Source organism: Mytilus trossulus, chromosome 11 (genome assembly GCF_036588685.1).
Source record: "Mytilus trossulus isolate FHL-02 chromosome 11, PNRI_Mtr1.1.1.hap1, whole genome shotgun sequence".
NCBI classification, from domain to species: domain Eukaryota; kingdom Metazoa; phylum Mollusca; class Bivalvia; order Mytilida; family Mytilidae; genus Mytilus; species Mytilus trossulus.
This window is the reverse complement of record NC_086383.1, coordinates 20201341-20225753: the sequence shown is the minus strand read 5'-3', so window position 1 is coordinate 20225753 and position 24413 is coordinate 20201341. Positions and strand designations below refer to the sequence as shown.

Below are 24413 nucleotides of genomic sequence, written 5' to 3'. Positions count from 1 at the left end.
GGGTAACGATGTATAATGTATGGGATAACGATGTATAATGTAAGGTATAACAATGTGTAGTATATGGGGTACGATTTGTGGTGTGATGGTATATGATTAACGGGGTAATGAGATATGTGAAATGATGTATGATGTATGGTGTAAACATGAACAGGGTAATGGTGTATGCTGTAATGATAAACGGGGTAATGATGTATGGCGTAATGGTGAAATGATGTTTGATGTATGATGTAATGATGAACATGGTAGTGGTGTATAGTTCCTGGTGCAATGATGAAATGATAAAATATTATGGTATTGTGTAATGATGAACGGGGTAATGATTTATGGTGTATGGAGTTATGGTAAAATGGTGTATGAGGTATTGTGTAATGATGAACGGGGTAATGATTTATGGTGTATGGAGTAATGGTAAAATGGTGTATGAGGTATTGGGTAATGATGAATGTGGTATAGATGTATGGTGTATGATGAAATGGTGTATGATGTATGGTGTAATTATGAACGTGGTAATGATGTATGGTGTATGGGGTAATGATAAACGGGGTAATGATGTATGGTGTATGGGGTTATGATAAACGGGGTAATGATGTATGGTGTATGGGGTAATGATAAAATGGTGTATGAGGTATTGGGTAATGATGAATCGGGTAATGATGTATGGTGTATGGGGTAATGATAAAATGGGGTATGAGGTATTTGGTAATGATAAATCGGGTAATTATCTAAGGTGTATGATAAAATGGTGTATGATGTATGGTGTATGACGAAATGGTGTATGATGTATGGTGTAATAATGAACGTGGTAATGATGTATGGTGTATGGTGCGATGATAAAATGATGTTTTATGTATTGGGAAATGATGAACCGGATAATGATTTATGGTGTATGATGAAATGGTGTATGATATATGGTATAATAATGAACGTGGTAATGATGTATGGTGTATGGTGCCATGATAAAAGGATTTATTATGTATTGGGTAATGATGAACGGGGTAATGACGTATGGTGTATGGTGTAATGATAAAATGGTGTATGAGGTATTGAGTAATGATGAATGGGGTAACGATGAAATGATGTATGATGTATGGTGTAAAGATGAACAGGGTAATGATGTATGCTGTAATGATGAACGGGGTAATGATGTATGGCGTAATGGTGAAAGGATGTGTGATGTATGATATAATGATGAACATGGTAGTGGTGTATAGTTTCTGGTGTAATGATGAAATGATAAAATAAGGTATTGTGTAATGATGAACGGGGTAATGATTTATGGTGTATGGAGTAATGGTAAAATGGTGTATGAGGTATTGTGTAATGATGAATGGGGTATAGATGTATGGTGTATGATGAAATGGTGTATGATGTATGGTGTAATGATAAACGGGGTAATGATGTATGGTGTAATGATAAACGGGGTAATGATGTATGGTGTATGGGGTAATGATAAAATGGTGTATGAGGTAATGATGAATCGGGTAATGATGTATGGTGTATGATGAAATGGTGTATGATGTATGGTGTATTGATGAACGAGGTAATGATGTATGATGTATGGGGTAATGATAAAATGTGGTATGAGGTATTTGGTAATGATAAATCGGGTAATTATCTAAGTTGTATGATAAAATGGTGTATGATGTATGGTGTATGACGAAATGGTGTATGATGTATGGTGTAATAATGAACGTGGTAATGATGTATGGTGTATGGTGCGATGATAAAAGGATGTATTATGTATTGGGTAATGATGAACTGGGTAATGATTTATGGTGTATGATGAAATGGGGTATGATATATGGTATAATAATGAACGTGGTAATGATGTATGGTGTATGGTGCCATGATAAAAGGATTTATTATGTATTGGGTAATGATGAACGGGGTATTGACGTATGGTGTATGGTGTAATGATAAAATGGTGTATGAGGTATTGAGTAATGATGAATGGGGTAATGATGAATGGGGTAATGATAAAATGGTGTATGAGGTATTGGGTAATGATAAATGGGGTAATGATGTATGGTGTATGACGAAATGGTGATTGATGTATGGTGTAATAATGAACGGGGTAATGATGTATGGTGTTATGATGAACGGCGTAATGATGAATGGTGTATTAGGTAATGATAAAATGTTGTATGATGTATGGTGTAATGATGAACGGGATAATGATGTATGGTGTATGATGAAATGTGTATGACGTGTGATGTAATTGTGTATGATGTTATGGTGAATGATGTGTGGTGTAATGATGTGAATGAAAAGTGTTTTAATGTATATATGATGTCAGTTTGATGATATAATTATGGTGAAATGATTAATGGTGTTGTGATGTATGATAAAAGGTGTTATGGTATATGATGTAATGATGTTAGGGGTACGGGGTAATGATGTATGAAGTTTAAACCATCCAACGACTGTATTCTGCACTGAATGTTTTAACAAAAACATGACACACACAATAGTGTTACAGGTATGAATATTGATTAATTTTCAATATTCTTCATATCTTAATATTGATATAGATTATTAAGTAAATTGTCGCATAACTTTGTCTCCGTCAAAACATGACTTTATCGTCAAATTAGTTGTCTCTTAATGCACGGACATTCTTTCTAAAACTTATGACATTTTACAGAATCATGTTGTTCTCTGTTTGTTATGATGGGAATGATTTGCTTTTTTTTTGTACAGACACCGTTTGAATATAAAGGCAAACGCTTAACGTCTTGAAATCTTCTCCATAGACCAAATGACGTAAAAGTCTACCACTCTAGGTAAAAAAATGACCTTCAACATTGCGCGAAACCCATACTGCTAAGTAAGTAAGCTATAAAACGCCCAGAGACGACAAATGTGACCATATCAAATGAGAAAAACTTACGGCCCGATTTCTACACAGAACAATAAAAGATAAACAAATATGATATACTGAAACACAAAAAACACTGCGTTACAGCACTAGTACACCAAAGCCGAATACACACCGTCATTTTGATATGAAAAGCTCTCAAAAGACTGAGTGAAACATCATCATGTAAAATTTAGTCTTCAGTCAATTTTCATATTTATCCACTGCAGTCAATTTAATATTGTTCAGAAACTTCGCTAGCACATGTTGCAGTCATTAAAGATTCATTCAGTCTATGTTTAGACCGTTCACTAATTTTAAGGTGCCTGCATACATTAACACTATACTGAATTGTCTAAAACAAGTCAACTGAATAGTACTGAATTGACTGCCAACACAGTGTCTGAACAGTACTAGACAATATATTAAAAAACATAAGGCTGAATATCGACTGAAAGACTGAACATGACTAAATAAATGATTGTTTAGACTTCTTTGATGATGTAAAAATCAAAATCAGAATGACAATTTCGTAAAAAATGGGTTTAATAGTGCACACTACTGACTTGGATAGACACATAGAGTATGCAGTGCGGTACAATATGTTTAAAAGAAGCCAAACATCCATTCCCTAACCTGGTACAGTGGTGTAAAATAGCCAAAAACAAGAACAAAATAAAAAATAGTTGAAAATTCCCATTAAATCGAAACAGAGCACAAAAACCAACACAAACACTTGGACACAAAGCGCAGATTCGAGAGTACTCACAATTACTGAAAGCTGGTTCAAAGCCATTAACTAAAAACCAAAACCATCTATTTAAGACCAAAATATCAATGAGTACACATCCAACATTCCAAAAATTTAGTTTATACAACATCTTTTGATTTTCATATTCAGATGTATTAGGAAGTCATCCTCTCTTTTGTGCGAAATTCGTATGTTCATTCCAGTACCAAAGTACTGACAAATGGGCTTGATATAAGGGACTTACAATGCGTCGGTAGAGGCACTGACCAAGTGGAGTAATAACATCAAAGTTACTAATTTACTGCAGCAAATACGCATTTTTATAATAAATGTATCTTCACTGATGCTCGATGCTAAATATTGAACTTTTCTTTGAAAATGAAGGTATCAATAATATTAATTAAGATCACCACAAAAAAGTCAAATTGAAAACGCGTCTTTTCTTTAAAGATTTCTATCATCTCTTATGCTATTTCATAAACGACACCTCTTTGTGCACTAAAATTAAGCTATACACATGTGTTGCATCATAATAATATTGTCAACTTTCCTGTCTAAATGATCTGGTTGCAGATGTGCACATTCCCCTTTCATATATAATCTGGCTGGCCACAGGTGACCTGTATATTGTCACCCTATTTCTCTAAGGTAACAGATGGGCTTAAATACTGTAATCCTACATCCATAAATTGAATTCACTTCTTAGAATTACCGAGGCAACTCAATCAAGAATAACGTTGAAGAACGTAGAAACTATTCCGAAACATATCATGGTCATGAGTTTTTTTTATGTAATAAGAATTAACAACTATTTATTGGTCTTCGCATCTTACATTTATATGAAAATAGTCCAGTGTATGGGAGCACTGTTCTACCTCCGTGACAAATATGTTGTTGTGCCCGCAGTCAAGTTAGCAGAACAAATGGTTTTGCATGTATATAACATTAAATAGATTAGTTGGGGGGTAAACATGATGTTTTCGTTTCAATTGGAGACCATAATGTGTCCTTCCGCGACCTTGCTAGACAGGAAATCATGATCAATTTCACGGATCTTTAAGAGTGCATACACTCTAAGTCTCTTTTTTGTTTGGTCTTTCCATTTTTTTCCTAACACTATAAGTCTTCATTCGAAATTTAAAGATGGTGAAAGATTTTTTTTGTCGACAAATCGAATGACTAAAGTTGTCTAGTTTCGCAAGATTTTAATGGTTGACATTCTTATCCACTGTCATCACCAAGATGTTTGTTTTTCATGCTATTGAAAACATATTTGTTACATTAGGAAAACGTGTTTTACAAAAGATCATCATCATTCATTGGGTTCGAGCTGTACTCTTCCTTTTACCTAATCGATCCTAGATTCATATAAAGCCAGAAGTATCGCATGTGTATCTGTAAGAATGAAATTAAATCAAGGTAATACCATTTTTCAATTTCACATTTTGGTTAACAGATAAATAAGTCAAAGTCTGAAGACGTTGTTCAACACATCTATCTTATCAAACTTTAAATAATGAACACCATCAAAGCAGATAAGTGTGCCTGATATTTTGACTTTCAACTAGAAATTCCAAATCAGGATCAGTCGAGAACGTAACTAAACAACGATACGATAAATGATTTCAGTTCACCAATTGCGAACTTTAATTTCAATGTAGCAAAACTCAAATATATTGAGTCAATATTTCTCAGTTTATTCGATATTCTACATTTTCCTATCATGAATTTTGTGACAAATGGTTGCTACTTACTAGGAATCTATCGAACAAAGGTTACCACTAGTTAATTAAAAAAGGCAACAGTAGTATACCACTGTTCAAAAGTCATAAATCGATTGAAAGAAAACAAATCGGGTAACAAACTAAAACCGAGGGAAACACATCAACTATAAGAAGAAAACAACGTCATCCCATCAAAATTTTAACAGATGCTATCATAGTTTGAAAAACCCGGATAACCATATCGTAGCTTCACTCCGGTCCTAGATTTCTCGATTGTGACATCTTATATTACACTGTTCAACGTTCTTGTATTTTTTAAGGATGCAACATGTGAAACAGGACGTGCACAAGCCATCTAGCGCATAAAACTATCCCTTGTTGTAGACTGGAGGCAGATCTATGAAAACTATTCACAGATACAAGGCTATAATTCATTCCTCCTGATGCGCTTTTATTCTACACAGTTTTAATCAGTGACAATGGATTAATTATTGCAAGACCAAAACAATTATGAAAAATGAGGTCAATAAAAACCAAAATAAAATAAAAAAGTTAGGCCCAATCTATTTTAACGGAATTCCGAGGAAAATTCAAAACGGAATGTCCCTAATGAAATAGCAAAATCAAAAGCTCAAACACATCAAACGAATGAATAACAACTGTCATCTTCCTGATTTGGTACAGTCATTTTCTTATATAGAAAATGGTGGATTAAACCTGCTTGTACAGTTAGCTTATCCTCTCACTTGTATGACAGTCGCATTTCATTCCATTATATTGACAAAAATGTGTGAACAAAAAAACAAACATATAAGGTGAAAATGTCAAAAATAGGAGCACAGCAGTCAACATTGTGTGATAATCTTAATCACTATTAAAACAAAGAAAATATGCCATCACAGAGAAAATAAAAAGGCATAAAGACAAAGCACATAAGCAAACACCTAAGACAAGAATACAAAAATTTACCTTGCACAATACCGTTATAACACAATGTCGGGATGTATAAGTACCGAGCCACGTCAAATGGATATTACCAAAAAATACACTTAACAGTAAAAGTAATAATTTACAATGACAAATTAAAAAACACCACAACACGTAACCAAGATGATAAACAACGTCAGTAACTAGAACTATACTTCAAGACCATCGTGTATTATTTGTGAGGTTGATACAGAATATTTATCAACAAGGTCTTGGTATCTTCCAGTGAACTGTTTTAGAAAAAAATACGAGACGTTTTTTGACATAACCCTGGTTCATTAACCTTGCGCTGAGACAAAATATGAGTAGCAGCTGCAAGCACTTGAGTATCGGATAAGTTTGGAAATGTATATGCCATATGCATGTGAAGTTGGTATATTGCTACTAAGGTGGAGGAAATTGATAATTTCAAAATTAAAACCGTCTTGTTTGTCATATATTCTAGTACTGAGATGACCGCTTATTTCAAAGTCGAGTTCAAAAGACAATTGTGGAATATAATATTATAAAACATATGGCGTTAACATAAACTCGTCATAGATACCAGTGTTCAAAGTCGTTACGAGAACGTTTGCTTAGTATACACAAAACGCATCAGTAAAACTCTGTTAAAAAATTTAAAAAAAGTTTAAAAGGCCAATATGGCGACATTCAATATTGTTCTTTATATGTGTTTTCCTGAAAAGATATTTTCTTGTTGTTGTTCTAGTTGGTTATAGAAACGTTCGAATCAATTGACAACGAATTTGTTATCGGCGACTCTCAAAATCAGAGCAAATCAGTTGATGAACATACGAGATAAATTATTTTGTTAAGCTCAAAGATCACTATGTCAAAACATGATAAGAAAACTTAATAGGCGCGAGTAAACACATCCAAAAGTTATGATATACGCCGATTCAGCAGCGGCAGTATTAAGAGGAAAGTCTTGATAGAGTTTTACTTCGTCAGTTTTTCTCTACTTTTTTTTATAAATTTGCCTTGGAGCTTTTGTTTGTTATACATGTTCTCCGTCAAAAGCAATCAAACCTCTCGTGACCACTTGTTCAAATTGATAACATTTAACTGTTCGTAATAATGCAATTGTATATATTTCAAGAAAGAAATTCATCTGAATCGCATTTCCAATGAGGGCTTACTGTGCACTACTTATTACGGACCTATTTCTGTTTTTTTACGATTTATGACTAAAATCAGCAAAAATCTACTAGAACAACATCTGGTACAAAAAAAATTACAGTTTTAGTTTATTGGAAGATATATTGGCTCTGAATAATGACGAATTCAGTATGTACACTGAACAGATTTATCATACTGAACTGAATTTAGATAAAACTAATACTTATAATTAACACTGTCCTCTCCAAGATCATCTATATCTTTAACAGGAAGCTTAATACTAAAATTTACAATAAAAGAGATGATTTTAAAATTCCAATTGTTAATTACCCATTTTAGATGGCGACGTTCCATTGTCACCATCTTATGTTTTTTTTTATAAATCCCAACTTGTACGATTCGCTTTTGTATGTAACAAGGTATTTGATTTTAACAAAATAAATCTCAGTATTACTGAAATAGAGATAACACAAGTGTTTTCGATATCACTAACTGGTCAAAACATTTACTAAATTTAATCAACAGTACAAGGACACCATTCGTAAATATATATCATTATCTTATACGTTCAGGTACTTCCATTCCATCTATTATGGTAATATTCTGTACAAAGCACAAACACGTCATCATTCACCTTTAAAGCAAACCTTTAAATATTCTTATTCAGGAGGGATATAGTTACGATACTGTTGTCAAGTCACTAAAAATGGCATTTTTGGAATTAATTTCGATTCACTAGTAGGGTCATTGCGTCGGAACGTTTATTCTAAAACCAGTTATTGGCATGTTATTGGTTATGTTATTCTCGTACATTTTATGATGGTTTTAATACGTAAAAAAAACCCTAACAGGAGGTGTTGTTCTTGATTTTCATATGATGTAGACATAATCTTTTAATCAGTTTAAATGAGGTCTGGAGCTGGAATGTCAGTAACTGATTTTAGTTCTTTGTTTATTTATGTTTATCATTGTCATTTTGCAAGTTTCTTCTGTTACCTTATCTAACAATGGACTCCGACTTCTTTTTACATTTTTGAGCCTTTCCCTAGTCAGGAACCTCTGACCTTTGTTACTCTTATTTGCTGTTTTAAAATTTTGGTTCATTTATATATTTTGGAGTTTAGATTGGCGTCCATTTTAGCTGAAAATGTTTACATTTTATGACTTGTATAAGGGACTGAGTGAAACCCGCCTGCGGGTGCAAGATTTTCTCGCTGTGTTAAAGACCCATTGGTGGTCTTCGGAGGTTTTCTGCTCTTTGGTCGGGTTGTTGTCCCTTTGATACATTCCCCGTTTCCATTCGCAATTTTATCTATGCTATCAAAAGGGTCATATGAATTATTTTTATAGTCATATCATTATCCCTCAAGGGACCCAAGAATCTGTGTAGTTTATCATTGAATTAATAAGTCTTATAATTTTAAACGTATGAAATACCCTGATATGTGTTTATGTCAACTAGTGTTACATTGTTTTTTTTTCTTTTTCTTTTCTAATTGTTCTTTTATTTTCTAATTCTTTATTTGTTTCTTGTTCTTTTCTTATTCTTTTTTTGTTTATTGTTCTTCTATTTTCCATTCCAAAATGTACAAATATCTGATAAATATCATTAAAGGTGTTGTCAATGATGTGTAAATTACATTCAGTCTTGTTTATTTTTACGCGAATACTTACCATGATCGTTTAACTATCACGTGACTAAGTAAACGTTTTGAATTTGAAACTAATAATATAAGGCTTGATAGTAAAAAATGCTACTTAAGCTTGAACAAGTAAATATAGTTGTTTAACATGACTCCGAAAATTCTTTTTGTTTAAATTGGTTAATTCCATGCGGCATTGAAGACATACAAAATAGAACAAAATCCTGTATGCAATCCTTTAATGTTGATTTCTATGTGCTTTCTGTATCGTAGAAAAGCCGTATTAATCACTTGAAGTAAACTGTACAAATGGATAATATTTGTATGCGTTACTTTATTGTAAAATGTGAAAACAAGATCATGACATGTCAGCGGTTTAACAATCAATCAAGCATTCAATCAATCATACCTAAAACAAATATGACATGACACGTCTTCATTTAAATCTTTTTAGAATCATACTATTCATCACCAATTTATATTTGTGAATAATTATTTCTCCAGACTATTTAAATGATTTATTCCATCAATGTGCGTCCTTTGATTTTGTTTAATTCATTTTTTATATAGTTATTGATTTTTTGTTTCCGGCAGATTTTTATGTTTTTTATTTATAATATTATTAAAAAATACCTGAATTGATATCAATTTGATATGGGACTGCTCTAAATAAATCTATTTGCGACCAGATGAAACATAACTCATGAATTATACTGTGTGAGAGATGGGCTTTACTCACTAGACACAAAGTTCGCACACATTAATTTTATCTGCTTCAAGTTATTGATCATTCATATTTTTGTCTTATACATTGGCATTATCATATTGGTCTATAGGTTTACTAATCAAGGCATATACATAAATCCCTAAACGATGAAACGAGCAGGCTCAAATGTACAAAAGATAATTATTATAAATGTGAACCTACTTCGTTTATTGATTATTTCATTTTTACTTTTTGTAAATATAGGCATAGAGAGCTAAATTCTGGCCTTGAAGGCATAAAACTTTGCTCAGTGCTCTGAGCACAAAAATCATGCTCGAAACATGAAATCCAGCAATTTGATTGGTTGATTTTCGAGTCTGAGTACAAAAATCATGCTCGAAAGTTTTATGACCGTAAGGCCTGGTCCAACAGAATAACTCTCACAGTTTGATAAGATTAACTGACATGTCAGATGTTGGTGATTTTTTTTGAAAATCAGTCTTAATTCTTCATGTAAATGTACAAAGCCCGAAACGATTTTGACGAAAATAAAGAAAAATATAATGATGAAAATGAAAAATGTTCTTCATAGGTTTACTCTTGACAAAACCCAACTTTTGTTGGCTAATTAATTTATATGAAGACTTCGTAAATGATTTTTATAATTTGAATCTTATTACCTTAATTTAGACGGGGGCAATAAACGTATGCTAACATCAAAGTGTATAATCAAACGCAATGGGAAAAATTATCTGATAGACAATGCAACAATTGATTATTTTTTTTTCATAAAACTTTGGATAAAACAAAACTCAAAACAAGTACATTCTGCTGTTGTCTGTTCTTCTATGGTCGGGTTGTTGTCTCATATTCCCCATTTCCTTTCTCAATTTTACTCATCTCAATTACACAAGAAAATGAACTTATGTTATACAAATCATCACACATACCCTTTTTTCTCTCTCTCAGACTATTTTAAATCGGCAAATGCAAGGCTACATAATACATTTAGTTAAAACATTAGAAAAAGTAAATTTCTATCATAAAACAATGAATTTGCACTCCATATAGTGAGGTCCCAATTTATCACTATGTAGGTTTTCGCCTAGAGAAAATTCTGCATGCTTGCTGAAGAATGAATACGAGGTCATTAAATTACAAGACTCCCCGAACAGTCCTATGTGATTTCGAAACAAATCTCACTTCCTGTTATCTTGTCCAATATGCACCGAATAAAGCCGTGAATTATGAGCTTCTGTTTCAGTCCTTCCTGCTCAATGACATCTACATTTTGCTTTTGGGCTCAACATTACTCACAGACGAGACAAATAGCTTTGTGATTGGTTTAATGCAGAAATACATTAAAAAATGTAAAATCACAAAAATTCCGAAATCCGAAGAAAAATTCTTAAGGGAATGTCCCTAAGCAAATGGCAAAATCAAAAGCTCAAACACATTAAACGAATCGATAACAACTGTCATATTCCTGACCTGGTATATGCATTTTCGTATGCAGAACATGGAGGATTAAACCTGTTATAGCTAGCTTAATCTCTCACTTGTATGTGAGTAAACAAACAGGCAAACGTTTCAATCATATTCTGTTCCATAATAAAAAAGAAACCCCATCTTCTCATACTTATAAAAAAAAGAAGATGTGGTGTGAATGCCACAGAGACAAAAAGCGACCAAATGAAACAGAAATTAACAACTGTAGGTCACCGTACGGCCTCTGACAATGAGTAAAGCCAACACCGCATAGTCAGCTATAAAGGGCCCCGAAATGACAAATGTAAAACAGTTCAAACTAGAAAACTAACTGCTGAATTTATGAATTACAGGCTCCTGATTTGGGATAGGCAAATACATACAGAAGGTGGCGGGGTTAAACATGTTAGCAGGATCCTAACCCTCCCCTTGGGATAGTGGTGTTAAAATACCACATAAGAACGAACTGTATGCATTACAAAATTTCATGTTTATTCTTTTTTCTATAATACTTTTAACCTTTTCATTCTTATATGTGTTGAAGAGAATGAATTACAATATCTATGTTTCATGAAATATATAAATGTGTTTAAAATACTTTGATTATTTCTGAATCCTATGTATTTATTTCAGGTGTATCCTATAATAAGGTTGTGAAGTACCTCATATCATAATGTTTTAAACTAAGCTTCTTCTACTATAATGCTAGTAAATGTCAATTTAAATGCACAAATCGGTTAAACTACTGATCATAATACGCTTTAATTACTTCTATCGTAAAATCAAAGAATGCGAAACAATGTCGTTAACACATGAATTGATTTATATGTCATTTGACGAAATGCATTAAAAACATTTATGTATATTTGTAAATATTTATGAGTTCCTAATTAACATATTGCTCTATATAAAACACAGACTTGAAGATGCATCACGTATGAATTGGTTTCCAGGTAATAAATAAGATCATTATACGATGAGTCTTATGTACATAAAACACGCATCTTGTGTACAAATTTATTTATCTGATATCATTTATGGATTTTTTGTTAAACTGTGACATGATTTAAGAATTGTCTGGTTGATTGAATAAAAGTAGGTTAACGTATTTGACAAGAACATTGATCATTAGTTCGTGCAAATTGTATATAAATGACAACATATAGTTTAATGTTTGGTTACATCTTTCTGCTAGTATGGTAAACATGTATAAACGGAGTTTGATACTGAAATTAACTGAAGACAAAAGATGAAAGGTTATCAATCAAAGAAGGAACACGATGAAAAGAAACTTATAATCCACAAACATTACGAACAATTTTTTTTTTTTAGTTATGACAAAATTCAGAATACAAACAGCGTGAATGCATGTGATCTACAAGGGTACATATAACTTTATTCGCTTTTGCATAATCTAATAAACAGGTAGCATCATAGAAATAAGATATCTTTCAATTGTTTAACATACATATTAATTCTAATCAATAGATTTTTTTATTGTATTTTTAAAATGAGATAAGAAAAAAAAAGGAAATATAAAAATAGATTTATTTAATAATACTTAACGTTATATTTTATGTTTTGACAATTTTACTTTTTGTAAAATTTCCCAATATCATTATCTGTTTTTGTTATACTTTACTGTTATACCTTAATTCCTCATAACTCTAAAGATATTGTTTAGTTTAGCGTTTGTTGTGGATTGAAGGAGGAAAGCATTAAGGCAAGTTATTTAAATGCCTGGTTTAATCTTGACAATTGAAATCTTTTTATAAATGAGATTAACAAAATTTGGTGTATGCCTTTTTGTGTTTCTTCGTTACATTTGTTGTTTTTACAGTGATATTAAGATGATAACACATTATTGACTGCTGTATCCCTATTTTTGACATTTTTATCCCTTGAGTATGTTTGTTTTGTTCATTCGTCGTTGACAATGTAATGGAATTTGATGCGACTGTCATAAAAGTGAGAGGTTTAGCTAGCTATAAAACCAGGTTCAATTCACCATTTTCTACATTAGAAAATGCCTGTACCAAGTCAGGAACATGACAGTTGTTATCTATTCGTTTGATGTGTTTGTACTTTTGATTTTGCTTTTCCTTTTTGAATTTTCCTCGGAGTTTAGTATTTTTGTGTTTTTACTTTTTATATAGTTTTCAATTCTATATACCCTTTGAAGAGCCTTTTATGTCAAGACACGATAAAGTGTTTTGGTTAGTCAGCTATAATTGGATATTTCGTAATCAATTATTCAGACAGATAGAGGATCGATACTGTGTGTAATCAATAAGATATTTTTGTTCCGATTTTCCCTTCCTCCTTCCCCATCATCTCCTTTTTTGAACTTAGTAAAAAAAAAATCATGTTCTCATTTTGATTGTTTCAGGATATTAATGCATATCTTCACATAGAAGCTTGGTTATGTTTATATTTTATTAATATTTGTTTTAAATATTTTCCTCTTCTTGGATTATTATAATCTTTTACTCTACATTAGCTTAGGCATTATGTGACCCCATTTTAGGCTAAGAGTTTATGTTTCATACTGGTATGTGACAATTTTATTGTTATGTAATTTACTTTTAAAATATGTAAATTTAGAACATTTCCACCTATCTATTATATGCTGAACATAGTTTAAAGTTATGTAATACATTACGTTATACTTATGTTGTTACAATTTTTGTACAGATTCACAATGTCATATTCTGTGTTTGTTATACTTTACTTTATAACCTCATTCCCTATAACTGTAAAGAAATTGTTTGATTTAACGTTTATTTATGATTGAAGGAGGAGGGCATACATACTCAATATTTTGTTTCATGAAATGTAATATTCATAAGCGGAAGACATGAAACATATATCTCTATATGGTTTGCGATAAACATGAATATTTTTTACTACCTTGCTTATTAAATAAATGAAACATTCTCATAGTCTATATTGCGATGTTGTTTTTAAAGTATTATGCATAATGAGGGTATTGAATGAATGTCAAATAGACAGTGACAAATTAACAGGCGCTTGTCAAACATAATTTAATTGTTTAATCACTTGTTATATTGAGGCACTATATGCAACTGTCAAACAAGTCGTTATTATAATTATACAAACGACGCATCGGATTTAAAAAATATGAATATACTTTCTTTGTTATTTGATTTTGCCATGTGATTATGGACTTTCCGTATTGATTTTCCTCTGAGTTCATTTTTTTTGTGATTTTACTTTTTTCTTAACTTTAGAGGGGACACTAGACTGCGTTAACACTCGGGAGAGGCGACACTTCTTATATACAAGATATAATATTGTGCTACTGGAATATGTCACCATATGGTTGCAATGACAAAATTGATGGTATAGGTATTATATCTAGTCCTTCGTGTAGCTCGGTGAATGTAATGAATATTTTCAACTCTACTCTTCGACGTAGACGCAGTCATGGTTATCGTCCTTATACATCATCTACTTTGCATGACGTCTCTATTAATAACTTGCTGCCATTTATTCAAAAGCCGTTAGATTTTCATCACATTCTCATGAAACTTTATTCATTACCCCTTTCAAAACCTAATTTTCTGTTCAATTACTGTTTGGAAACCAATGTTACAAACCCTCATTCAAACCAATACAAACTTACAGCTATAATTTCGGATAGTGCAAGTCAAAGACTTTTCAAGCCAGTCCTCATCGGAAAAGATGAAAAAGAGAAAATATCTTTCCTTAATCTTTCCTTTGCCAACAAAGATCTCAATGGCGTCCATTTAGGCAATATCCTTCATCATAAATAAGATATTGTTCAATCGAAAATACCTCCTTATTTCAAAAACCAGTCTGTACCATTCATTTCTTATACCTATACCAAAACTGTTGAAACTAAAATGTTCAATTACAAACACGTTTTGAAGGATCTCAATATTGACGACGTTATTATCGATGACCTCAACGCTGATAATAACACTTCCCTACAAAATGTGTTATCGAAAGGTAAATAAAATCGTGAGCCAAAATCCATCAATTGGAAATACATCTTTTAAATTTTGATGGATTCAGTCAAGGATGGTGCAAGGAAATGGGCGAAGCGTGAGAAGAAAAACGTAGACACTCTTTCGGAATGGATTAAGGCAACGAGGTCGTTGATACAAATCAAATCAGAATTAAGAAACTGAATGGGTCTATCAATGCCCATGCTACGTCAATCTTAAAAGACCCTTTTGTGGCAAAACAGTTATCCTGCCTTCATGACAAATATGTTGTTGTCCCCGCAGATAAAGCCCAAAACAATATCGTTTCTGTGTATAAAACTCATTACATTAACTGCTTGATAAACCAATTAGGTATTGACAATTCACTTGGAAACCCAACATGTACCCTTACGACGCTTACCAAAGAGGAAATCGTGGATAATCATAGGTCTGTTCTATGTTTCTTTGGAATTTCAACCAAAGATGATGCACTAGATCTACCTTCACTGTATTGGATACCTAAACTTCATAATTGTCCTTACAAACAGTGGTATATTGCTGGGTCTTCCAAGTGCTCCACGAAACCTCTTTCTAAAATATTTACATCTATTTTATCAGCAATCAAAGACGGACTTCATAGTTATTGTGAAACTGCCGATTCTAGAGGTGGTGTGATCAGATGTGGATACCAAAGATCTTTCAGAAAACATACAATCTAACTCTCTTTCATCTTGTAAAAGTATTAAAACATTTGACTTTTCTACACTTTATACAAGTATTCCACATTCCATAATAAAGACAAATTGAATGAGTTGTTATTGCTTTGTTTGATAAAAAATAATGGCCAACGAAGATACAAGTATCTCGTCTTCGGAAGGGACAAATCCTACTTTTAAAGGATCACTCTGATTCAAACAAAAATTTATTAGAAACTGACATAATCAGGCATCTTGATATAGATGCCTAATTTCTTGATTGAAAACATATTTGTTACGTTCAGAGGACGTGTTTGTCAACAGACTATCGGCATTCTTATGGGAACGAATTGTTCCCCTCTTTTTGTCGACTTGTTTCTTTATTATTATGAGGGTGACGGCATACAGGAAGAAAGATAAGAAGTTAGCAATATCCTTTAACTCTACGTTCCGCTATATAGATGATGTTCTTTCATTAATTAATTCAAAATTTGGTGACTATGTCGATCGCATCTATCCTATGGACCTAGAGATAAAGGATACAACATATACAGTTAAGTTGGCCTCATATCTTGACTTACATCTTGAAATTGACAATGAGGGTCGATTCAAAACAAAACTTTAAGACAAAAAAGATGATTTCAGCTTCCAATTGTGAACTTTCCATTTCTGAGTAGCAAAATTCCAGCAGCACCTGCATACGGCGTATATATCTCACAATCGATACGATATTCCCGTGATTGCATTACCTATCATGATTTTCTTGTACACAAGACACAACATAAACAACTACAGACTAAACTATTAGTAACACGAACCACAATAAACATTAGGGGTGATCTAAGGTGCTCTGGATGTGTAAGCAAATCCTGTTCCACATGTGGCATCCGTCGTGTTGCTTATATTATTACAAATTTAGTAAAAATAGAATTCTGTAAGTCACATTCGTGATCAGGGAAGGGTAGTGTAGTAACGACAGAAGGAACATATACGATATCATCTGTGATTTAGCATGACTTAATTATGCTATAGCTAGTACCCGATATATGTTCTTTGTATTGTCTAAAACAGTCCACATTTAAATAGCAGAAGCATTCTACTATCCAGTAAATAGCTAAAAGATTACATTTTCATAATATTGTAAAAATGCTATATTTTTGGAGCAAAAGGGGTCTTACTGAACCTACTTATTTCATAAATATACAGTAAAAACGTGTTTGTCTTATTCATGAACATTTGATAAATATGAGTTTTTTTGTTAAAATAAAATGTACAAATTTTTAAAACATTTATATAAAACAGAAATTATAAATTATTTAACAAAAATAGCTTGTGTTTCTTTTTTAAAACAAAAAAAGTTATGTACTTCTGTTGAAAGGAAAAATTTATCCTCAAATCCCAATTTTGAGGAAATATCTGATATTTCAACCTCAATTTACCAAGTAAGTAGCACATGATGGTATATTGTTTTTTTACATATTTGATTCAATCAGGTAATACATATCCTTTATGCACATTTTCATCAAAATTTTAATGAGGGATCAAAACTGTTCCTCGGGTATCTTCTGCCTCCCCTCTCTTTTAACGAGTTGATGCCTGTATTGCACACCTTTAAAACAGTATAAGGATTGATAATTTTTTTTCGACTGTCATACTTATGAGATGTTTAGCCAGCTATAAAACAAGGTTCAATACACCAATTCTAATTATAATGTCTGTACCAAGTCAGGAATATGAAAGTTGTCCAATCATTTGACGTGTTTGTGCTTTTGATTTTGCCATTCAGGTAGGGACTTTTCTATTTGAATTTTCCTCTGAGTTCATTAATTTTTTGTGATTTTGTGTCTTTAGAATCATTTTAAGCTGTTTAAGGGGTATTTTACACTTTGCGGTTAATGCGAATTACAGCGACTATTTCTTAATTAAAACAAAAGCATACACTGGACTGGACTGATAGGAAATTGTTTATTTTAATTTGAAGCAAGAAAACAAGTCCGGTGACACTTCTTTTTCTTCTATTTTTTTCTAAAACATATTACAAATCCTATCTCCTCACAATTTATTTACCTATATTGAGTTATTTTCTTTCAGAACGGCAGGTCATTCTTTTTCAGAATCAACCCGGACGATACCATGTTTCATTGGTATATGTTCCAAGGCATAAAATAATGACCTGTGTAAGGTCATTATTTTCCTTGATAAACATGCAATCTATAATTTACTTCAAAATTTTATTCGTCTATTAGTTTTTTGTTGCCGATTTGGAAATTTATTTTCTGAAGTTCAACCGATGATAGATGTAAAAGAAACAGTCATTGTAGTCCCGCAATTTAATTTTAGAAACAAATAACTTGAAGTTTTGTTGATTTATCGCTATAATAAAGAAACATTATCATATATGTCAGATGAATTTTAATGTAGACTTTCATAAAATAAATCCAGATCTAACATTTTTGAAAATCTTACTGAGTCAAACAGAATAGATTGATTGATTTTTGGTTGCTTGCTTTACGTCCAGTGGCAAATATTTCATGCATGTTCAGCACGAAATACACTGAATAGGAAATCATACTGTGACCTACATGTATTTATATTCGTCTTCGTGTCAGTTCTTATCTTTTTAAAATGTGTGTATACCTTTTACTCTATCAAATGATCAACTAATAAAAAAATCTTATATTCTATTGAATAACATTAACGTAACTCACAAGAGGGTCGGGTGCGGAGGGTATATAATTTTATTCTGATTATCTTTTTATAAAATGTATTGCTATTCGAAAGACAATCTTTCTGAATTTTTCATTCGATTCAAGTTAAATAGTTAAATAAATAACAACTTTTCCGCGATAGAAATAACATAACAAATAGAAAAAAAAAACATATTCCCTCCCCCTTTTCCATAAGCTAATTGGTACAATAAATAACTTACAATGTGTCTTGTATTTGTCATACACCGTTATCGGATGGTAACAATACATTTGTGTCTTACTGCATGCAGTTACAGTTATATTTTGTATTGTGTATGGATAACAATTTTTAAAAGTTTTATATCTAAATTATTAAGTGAGTTTTATTTCACATTTTAAATGAGCCGCAGGTCGTATTAAAACCTTAACGCATTAGAAAGGAATATCCCACTTTAGTGTTGTCGGTAAAAAAGGATACTAAATTTTACAAATCTTTATAAATTAATATTTTTTTACGGTATATAAGTCAGATAAAGCATATTTTAAGGTTTTTCTTGTCGTATAACACCCCTCGGTATGCATTATCTATAACGTATTTCAAAGTCATATCTCATAGTTTTTTTAACATATGTTTTTTTTCATGAACAATATAACCAAATTTAGGCAATTTTAAACGACTCATATCTTAGAATATGATACGGTGACCCATACGTTTATATTTTTGAAAAAAGCTTAGAAAATCTTCATTTGGCAAAATATAAGGATTTTCTTACCCCAGGAGTAGATTACCTTAGCCGTATTTGGCACAACTTTTTGGAATTTTGGGTCCTCAATGCTCTTCAACTTTGTATTTGTTTGGCTTTTTAACCATTTTGATCTGAGCGTCACTGATGAGTCTTATGTAGACGAAACGCGCGTCTGGCGTATAAAATTATGATCCTGGTACTTTTGATAACTATATAAGCCAATTCTATCTAAAAAAAATATACCTGACTTAATCTATACATATTCAGAATGTGGTGGTGTTTAAATGTTTGCTGACGCCAAACACTCCCTTTAACCTTGCATGACATAATAATTTGGTTGGTTGTAATGTTCATGTGTGTAAATTATATATTGATGTCATATACAGATTCATATAACTAATAATGAGATACCTCATACACGGTTTTACGATGCTCAATGCTCTCCAACTTCATTATTTATTCGTCGTTTAACTTTTTACACTACTGAGTCTTTGGACCATATGCGCATCATCTGGCACAATAACAAAATTTCAATCTTGGTATATATATGATGACTTTATTTATGTTTTGAAAAGGTAATAGGTGTTATTGATTTACTATATTGACAATACAGGTGGTTCCAAACACCTTGACCAAAATTAATTTGGCTCGTTTAATTTTCTTAAAATTTTGAAAAGGTACTTACTTTGACCCTTTGACAAAAATATAAAAAAATCAAATAATTTGAATCAACCATTTAATCAGAATAATTACACTGGTTATATACCAGTTTGACAGACAATTATTTTGATCATGGAGAAGCTTTAAAGAGGGACGAAAGATACCAAAGGGATAGTCAAACTCATAAATCTAAATCAAACTGACAACGCCATGGCTAAAAATGAAAAAGACAAACAGAAAAACAATAGTACACATGACACAACATAGAAAACTAAAGAATAAACAACACGAACCCCACCAAAAACTAGAGGTGATCTCAGGTGCTCAGGAAGGATATGCAGATCCTGCTCACACGTGGCACCCGTCGTGTTGCTTATGTGATTACAAATCCGGTATTTATATTGTCTTTAAAACACAACGTAAAAATTGTTTAGCTGATTTTTAAAGAGTTATCTCCCTGTAGTGTAATGTATCACATAAAATGAAAAAAAACCACATTTATCATTCCCAGGTAAAACAAGAACTTTTGAAGCGAACCACTGACAGTTCATTTGATGTTGCTCTATTTTTGTTGCATCCAAAAAGCAAAGGATATATACGACTGGAATCATCTAACCCTTTAAAGCAACCTCTACTGGACCCAAGATTTTTAGAAGATCCATATGACATAGAAATGTTGTTAAAAAGTAAGTAGAAAAATAAGAAAATCGTTTTATATGAAAAAAATTGAGATAATTGGAAATTATTAAAGGATCTTTTTTATTTTAGCCATGGCGTTGTCAGTTTGTTTTCGATCTATGAGCTTGACTGTCCGTGTGAAATCTCCCCTCTTCTTTTACTGTTTATATAAAATTAATAAGACTGATATACAAAGTCGTATATTGTTCACAAAACCAAAAAAAAAAAATCAATTAATGTATATTTCTGATATAAGTAGTGATGAGTTATTCGATAACGAGTACATTTATGGTTTTTCAGTTTCACGCCAATATTGTTATGTTCAGCTTTTCGAAGGTCAAAAACAGCATCCTTGCACAGCTCATGATTAGAAATTCCTAATTCTAAAGTGTTCAGGCAATAATTGTTGATTAATAACATGAATTATATTACAATTGAAGTCCTTGGTTGAATTTATTCAGATGTTATATCTTTTCAGAAAGGCATATATAAGGTTGACACTATAAGTACTATCGTTCGCTACTGACTCAATACGAATCCATGAGTAGGGCGATTCACACTTTTTATTATTATTTTTGAAAAAAACCCATCTTAAAAACTTCTTTTTGACGATTTGTTTTAAAAATTCTAGGGATTTTGATGCAGACGTACCAGTCACCTTAACCAACTTATATTACCATTCTACTTTCATGCTGGATTAATCTAGATCAATATGATTGAAACTAAGACGTTATGATATCAATAAGTACAGTGTGTTGTTTGCTATAAAGTTTATTGGAAGGACTTTGAATACCTTTATTACCAGGCAATGGAACAAAAGTTTTAAGTCATTAAATCTACTAACATTTAATCTTTAATGTAATACACTACTTCAAAATTCCACATTTTTTAAAATAAAGTACGTTCGATAACTCCAGTATTATAAATTATAGTGATTCGTTGGACACAGAAACTTGAAAAGACTTCGTCATGGAAGAGCCTTCGTGTAAAACTAATAAGATACGATATGGAAGGTCACTGTGGGGAAATAGAATTTAATACGGACGCCTACTGGAGATGCATCATTCAACATTTTGTGGTCTCGGGACTTCATCCCACAAGTACGTGTAGAATGGGTTCAAGAAGAGATCCAACTGCAGTTGTAGATCCTACATTAAGGTATTATCAACATATTGTTAAAATTTCTGATGTGTTAGTTAACGTCCTTTTTAGATGTTTAAACTCACTACGGGTTCAAAGACAAAGAAAGATGTGGTATGAGTGCCAATGAGTAAACTGTCCATCCAAGTAACAATCTATAAAAGTTAACCATTATAGGTCAAGGTACGGTCTTCAACACGCAGCCTTGGTTCTCGTTATATCAATTCTTTCCAGAGTGTATTTTCTAACACTACAATTTTAAATATGAACTCAAGGTGAAATATCAACAATTATTCTTTTTTGCTGCGTTCTCTTTGTTGTTAACCTAGTTCTAAACATTTCTGCGTTTATACCTCGCTTGTTTTTAAAAATATAGATGAATGGTAAACCGGAAAAGCAATATGTTATTTTTATTTAACACTACAAAGATCAAGGAATAAACTGTAAAATAAAAACAAAAAAACACCGGAGGAAAATATAAATAACAAACGCATAATACTGTGGATTCATTATTATTCGTTGGATACCAATTTTCGTGGATTTCGTGGGAACAAACGAACCACGAAATTAAATGTTCAACGAATGCCAAATTTCCTATAGGCTTGTATGCAGATTTCGCCAAAACCACGAAATTAAATATCCACGAATATATAGGTTTTCCTCAATCCACGAAAATTGGTATCAACGAAAATAAATGAATCCACAGTAACATAAAACTGATGTGCAACCATGGTAAACCTAAACTGTCAATTTGTCGTATTCATTCGAATTTGCCTAATGTTGTTTACCAAAGTAACGTTACAATGCAGAAGTGAGAATATTTGTGCACAATTCAATCTTAGGAGTTTCAACATGTCAATCGTTTCAATACTGTTATTTTATGTACGCTTAATACATTCACTTTAACTAATAAACTAATGTAATTGTTTCCGCCGTCGTGTGTTAAGAGTATCCTTTGAATGGTTCACATAATAAATAGCATGTTCCTTAAATTCAAACCACTACTGAGGATATAAAATTAAGATTTGGTACGATAAAAACTATTGATCAACGTTCGGCCTTCAACAATGAACAAAGTCTATTTAACATAGTCAGCTATTATTTGAATATAAGTACAAACAATGTATACACTAATCGAATAAGCGTTATTTTATTCTTGTTGTTTAAAGATGATTATTATTTTTCAGGGTATATGGTATAAAAAATCTGAGGGTAGTCGATGCATCTGTCATGCGCAATGTTATATCCGGTAATACGTATTCACCAACCTTGATGATTGCAGAAAAGGCAGCTGATATGATCAAATGTGGAACAAAATATTAAAATATGACAATCACTGACAAATGTGTACTTAACATGATATGACTTATTATTTACGGTCGAGTTAGTTCATTTGTCGGCATCTAAGGGACTAAGGGTAATCTGAATGTTTGAGCACCAAATGAAATACCGTGATGTCATTTGCTGAATTTTCATTGATTAGAATTTTAAAACAATCACAACGTTTGGTGTACCACATTAACAATATTACCCAGATTCCATTCGAGTATGAAATAAAACAGCGAATTGAAAGATGTGTTTTCTCTAGTTTATTTTATTTTTTTCTTGATTTTTTTTAAGCTCTGATGTGTTGTTTTGAATGGACATTGCTGCAAAGATATAAAATGTTGTCTCAAATTCGAAAGCAAATATAGTATGAGATATCTGTCGTCGGTTAGTTTATTTAGATAATAAGACTACTTCTTAAATAAAGACAACAGTAGTAAACCGCTATTCGCACACCCCTAAAAAATCAACTAAATGAATATTTTCTCATCAATGTGTTCTTAAGTACCCCATCCGAACCTTAAAACATTTGGACAATAATTACGTTCGTATTTATCTTGTTTTTATCTTGTGTATCAAACTTAACGACCATTTACATTCAAATATTGTTATGACGTAAAACTGACATCGCCAAGATGTTTCTATGTTACAAATGAGGAAACTATCATCCAATTCATTAACCACTGAACTTTTTTTTTAATACATCGAATAAGAATATCCCTTTATGAATTTCAGGGGATTATTAATTGAAGGTTTAAGAAACTTTAATGTAACGGACGAACACACACCTATATTGCATTTCGATGGAAAAAGAAAAAGGTGTACATGGTGTACAATACGAAATATGTGGTCGTATTAACAATGAGTGTTCACATTTCTTGGGAAATCGAGTTCAAAGGTCCAACCTCAAATATATCACAACTAATGCAAACATCAAATTAAAAGAAGATATATATATGTAGAATTGGTGAATCAGCGTAAAACAAAACTTGTTTTATATCCTACACAGTCTCTTCGTGGTACTAGTCTTTGAAGGCATGCAACCATCTGGTCTTCATCAAATAGTGAGCATGTCTTCTTTGACCGCCCATTATGTTTAAATACTAAATCCCTGCAGGGATGCGTTTTAGTTGATTTTAATCTGTGATGCATGTCAAGAGAGAACAGTCCAACAATGATCAGACAACGGCACAATGGCACTAATGGGTATAACAAACAGTGTGTTAATCCCG

General features: G+C 32.0%; 1 protein-coding gene across 1 annotated transcript; it reads left to right on the top strand.

Moving 5' to 3' along the window:
* Positions 1–1001: 1001 nt before the first annotated feature.
* LOC134689819 (glucose dehydrogenase [FAD, quinone]-like) lies at positions 1002–23343 on the top strand. The gene is made up of 4 exons (XM_063549784.1): positions 1002–1178; positions 20549–20723; positions 21648–21873; positions 23043–23343. The coding sequence occupies exons 1-4, from the start codon at positions 1002–1004 to the stop codon at positions 23176–23178; spliced, it is 714 nt and encodes a 237-aa protein (XP_063405854.1). The 3' UTR covers positions 23179–23343.
* The last annotated feature ends 1070 nt before the right edge of the window (positions 23344–24413 follow it).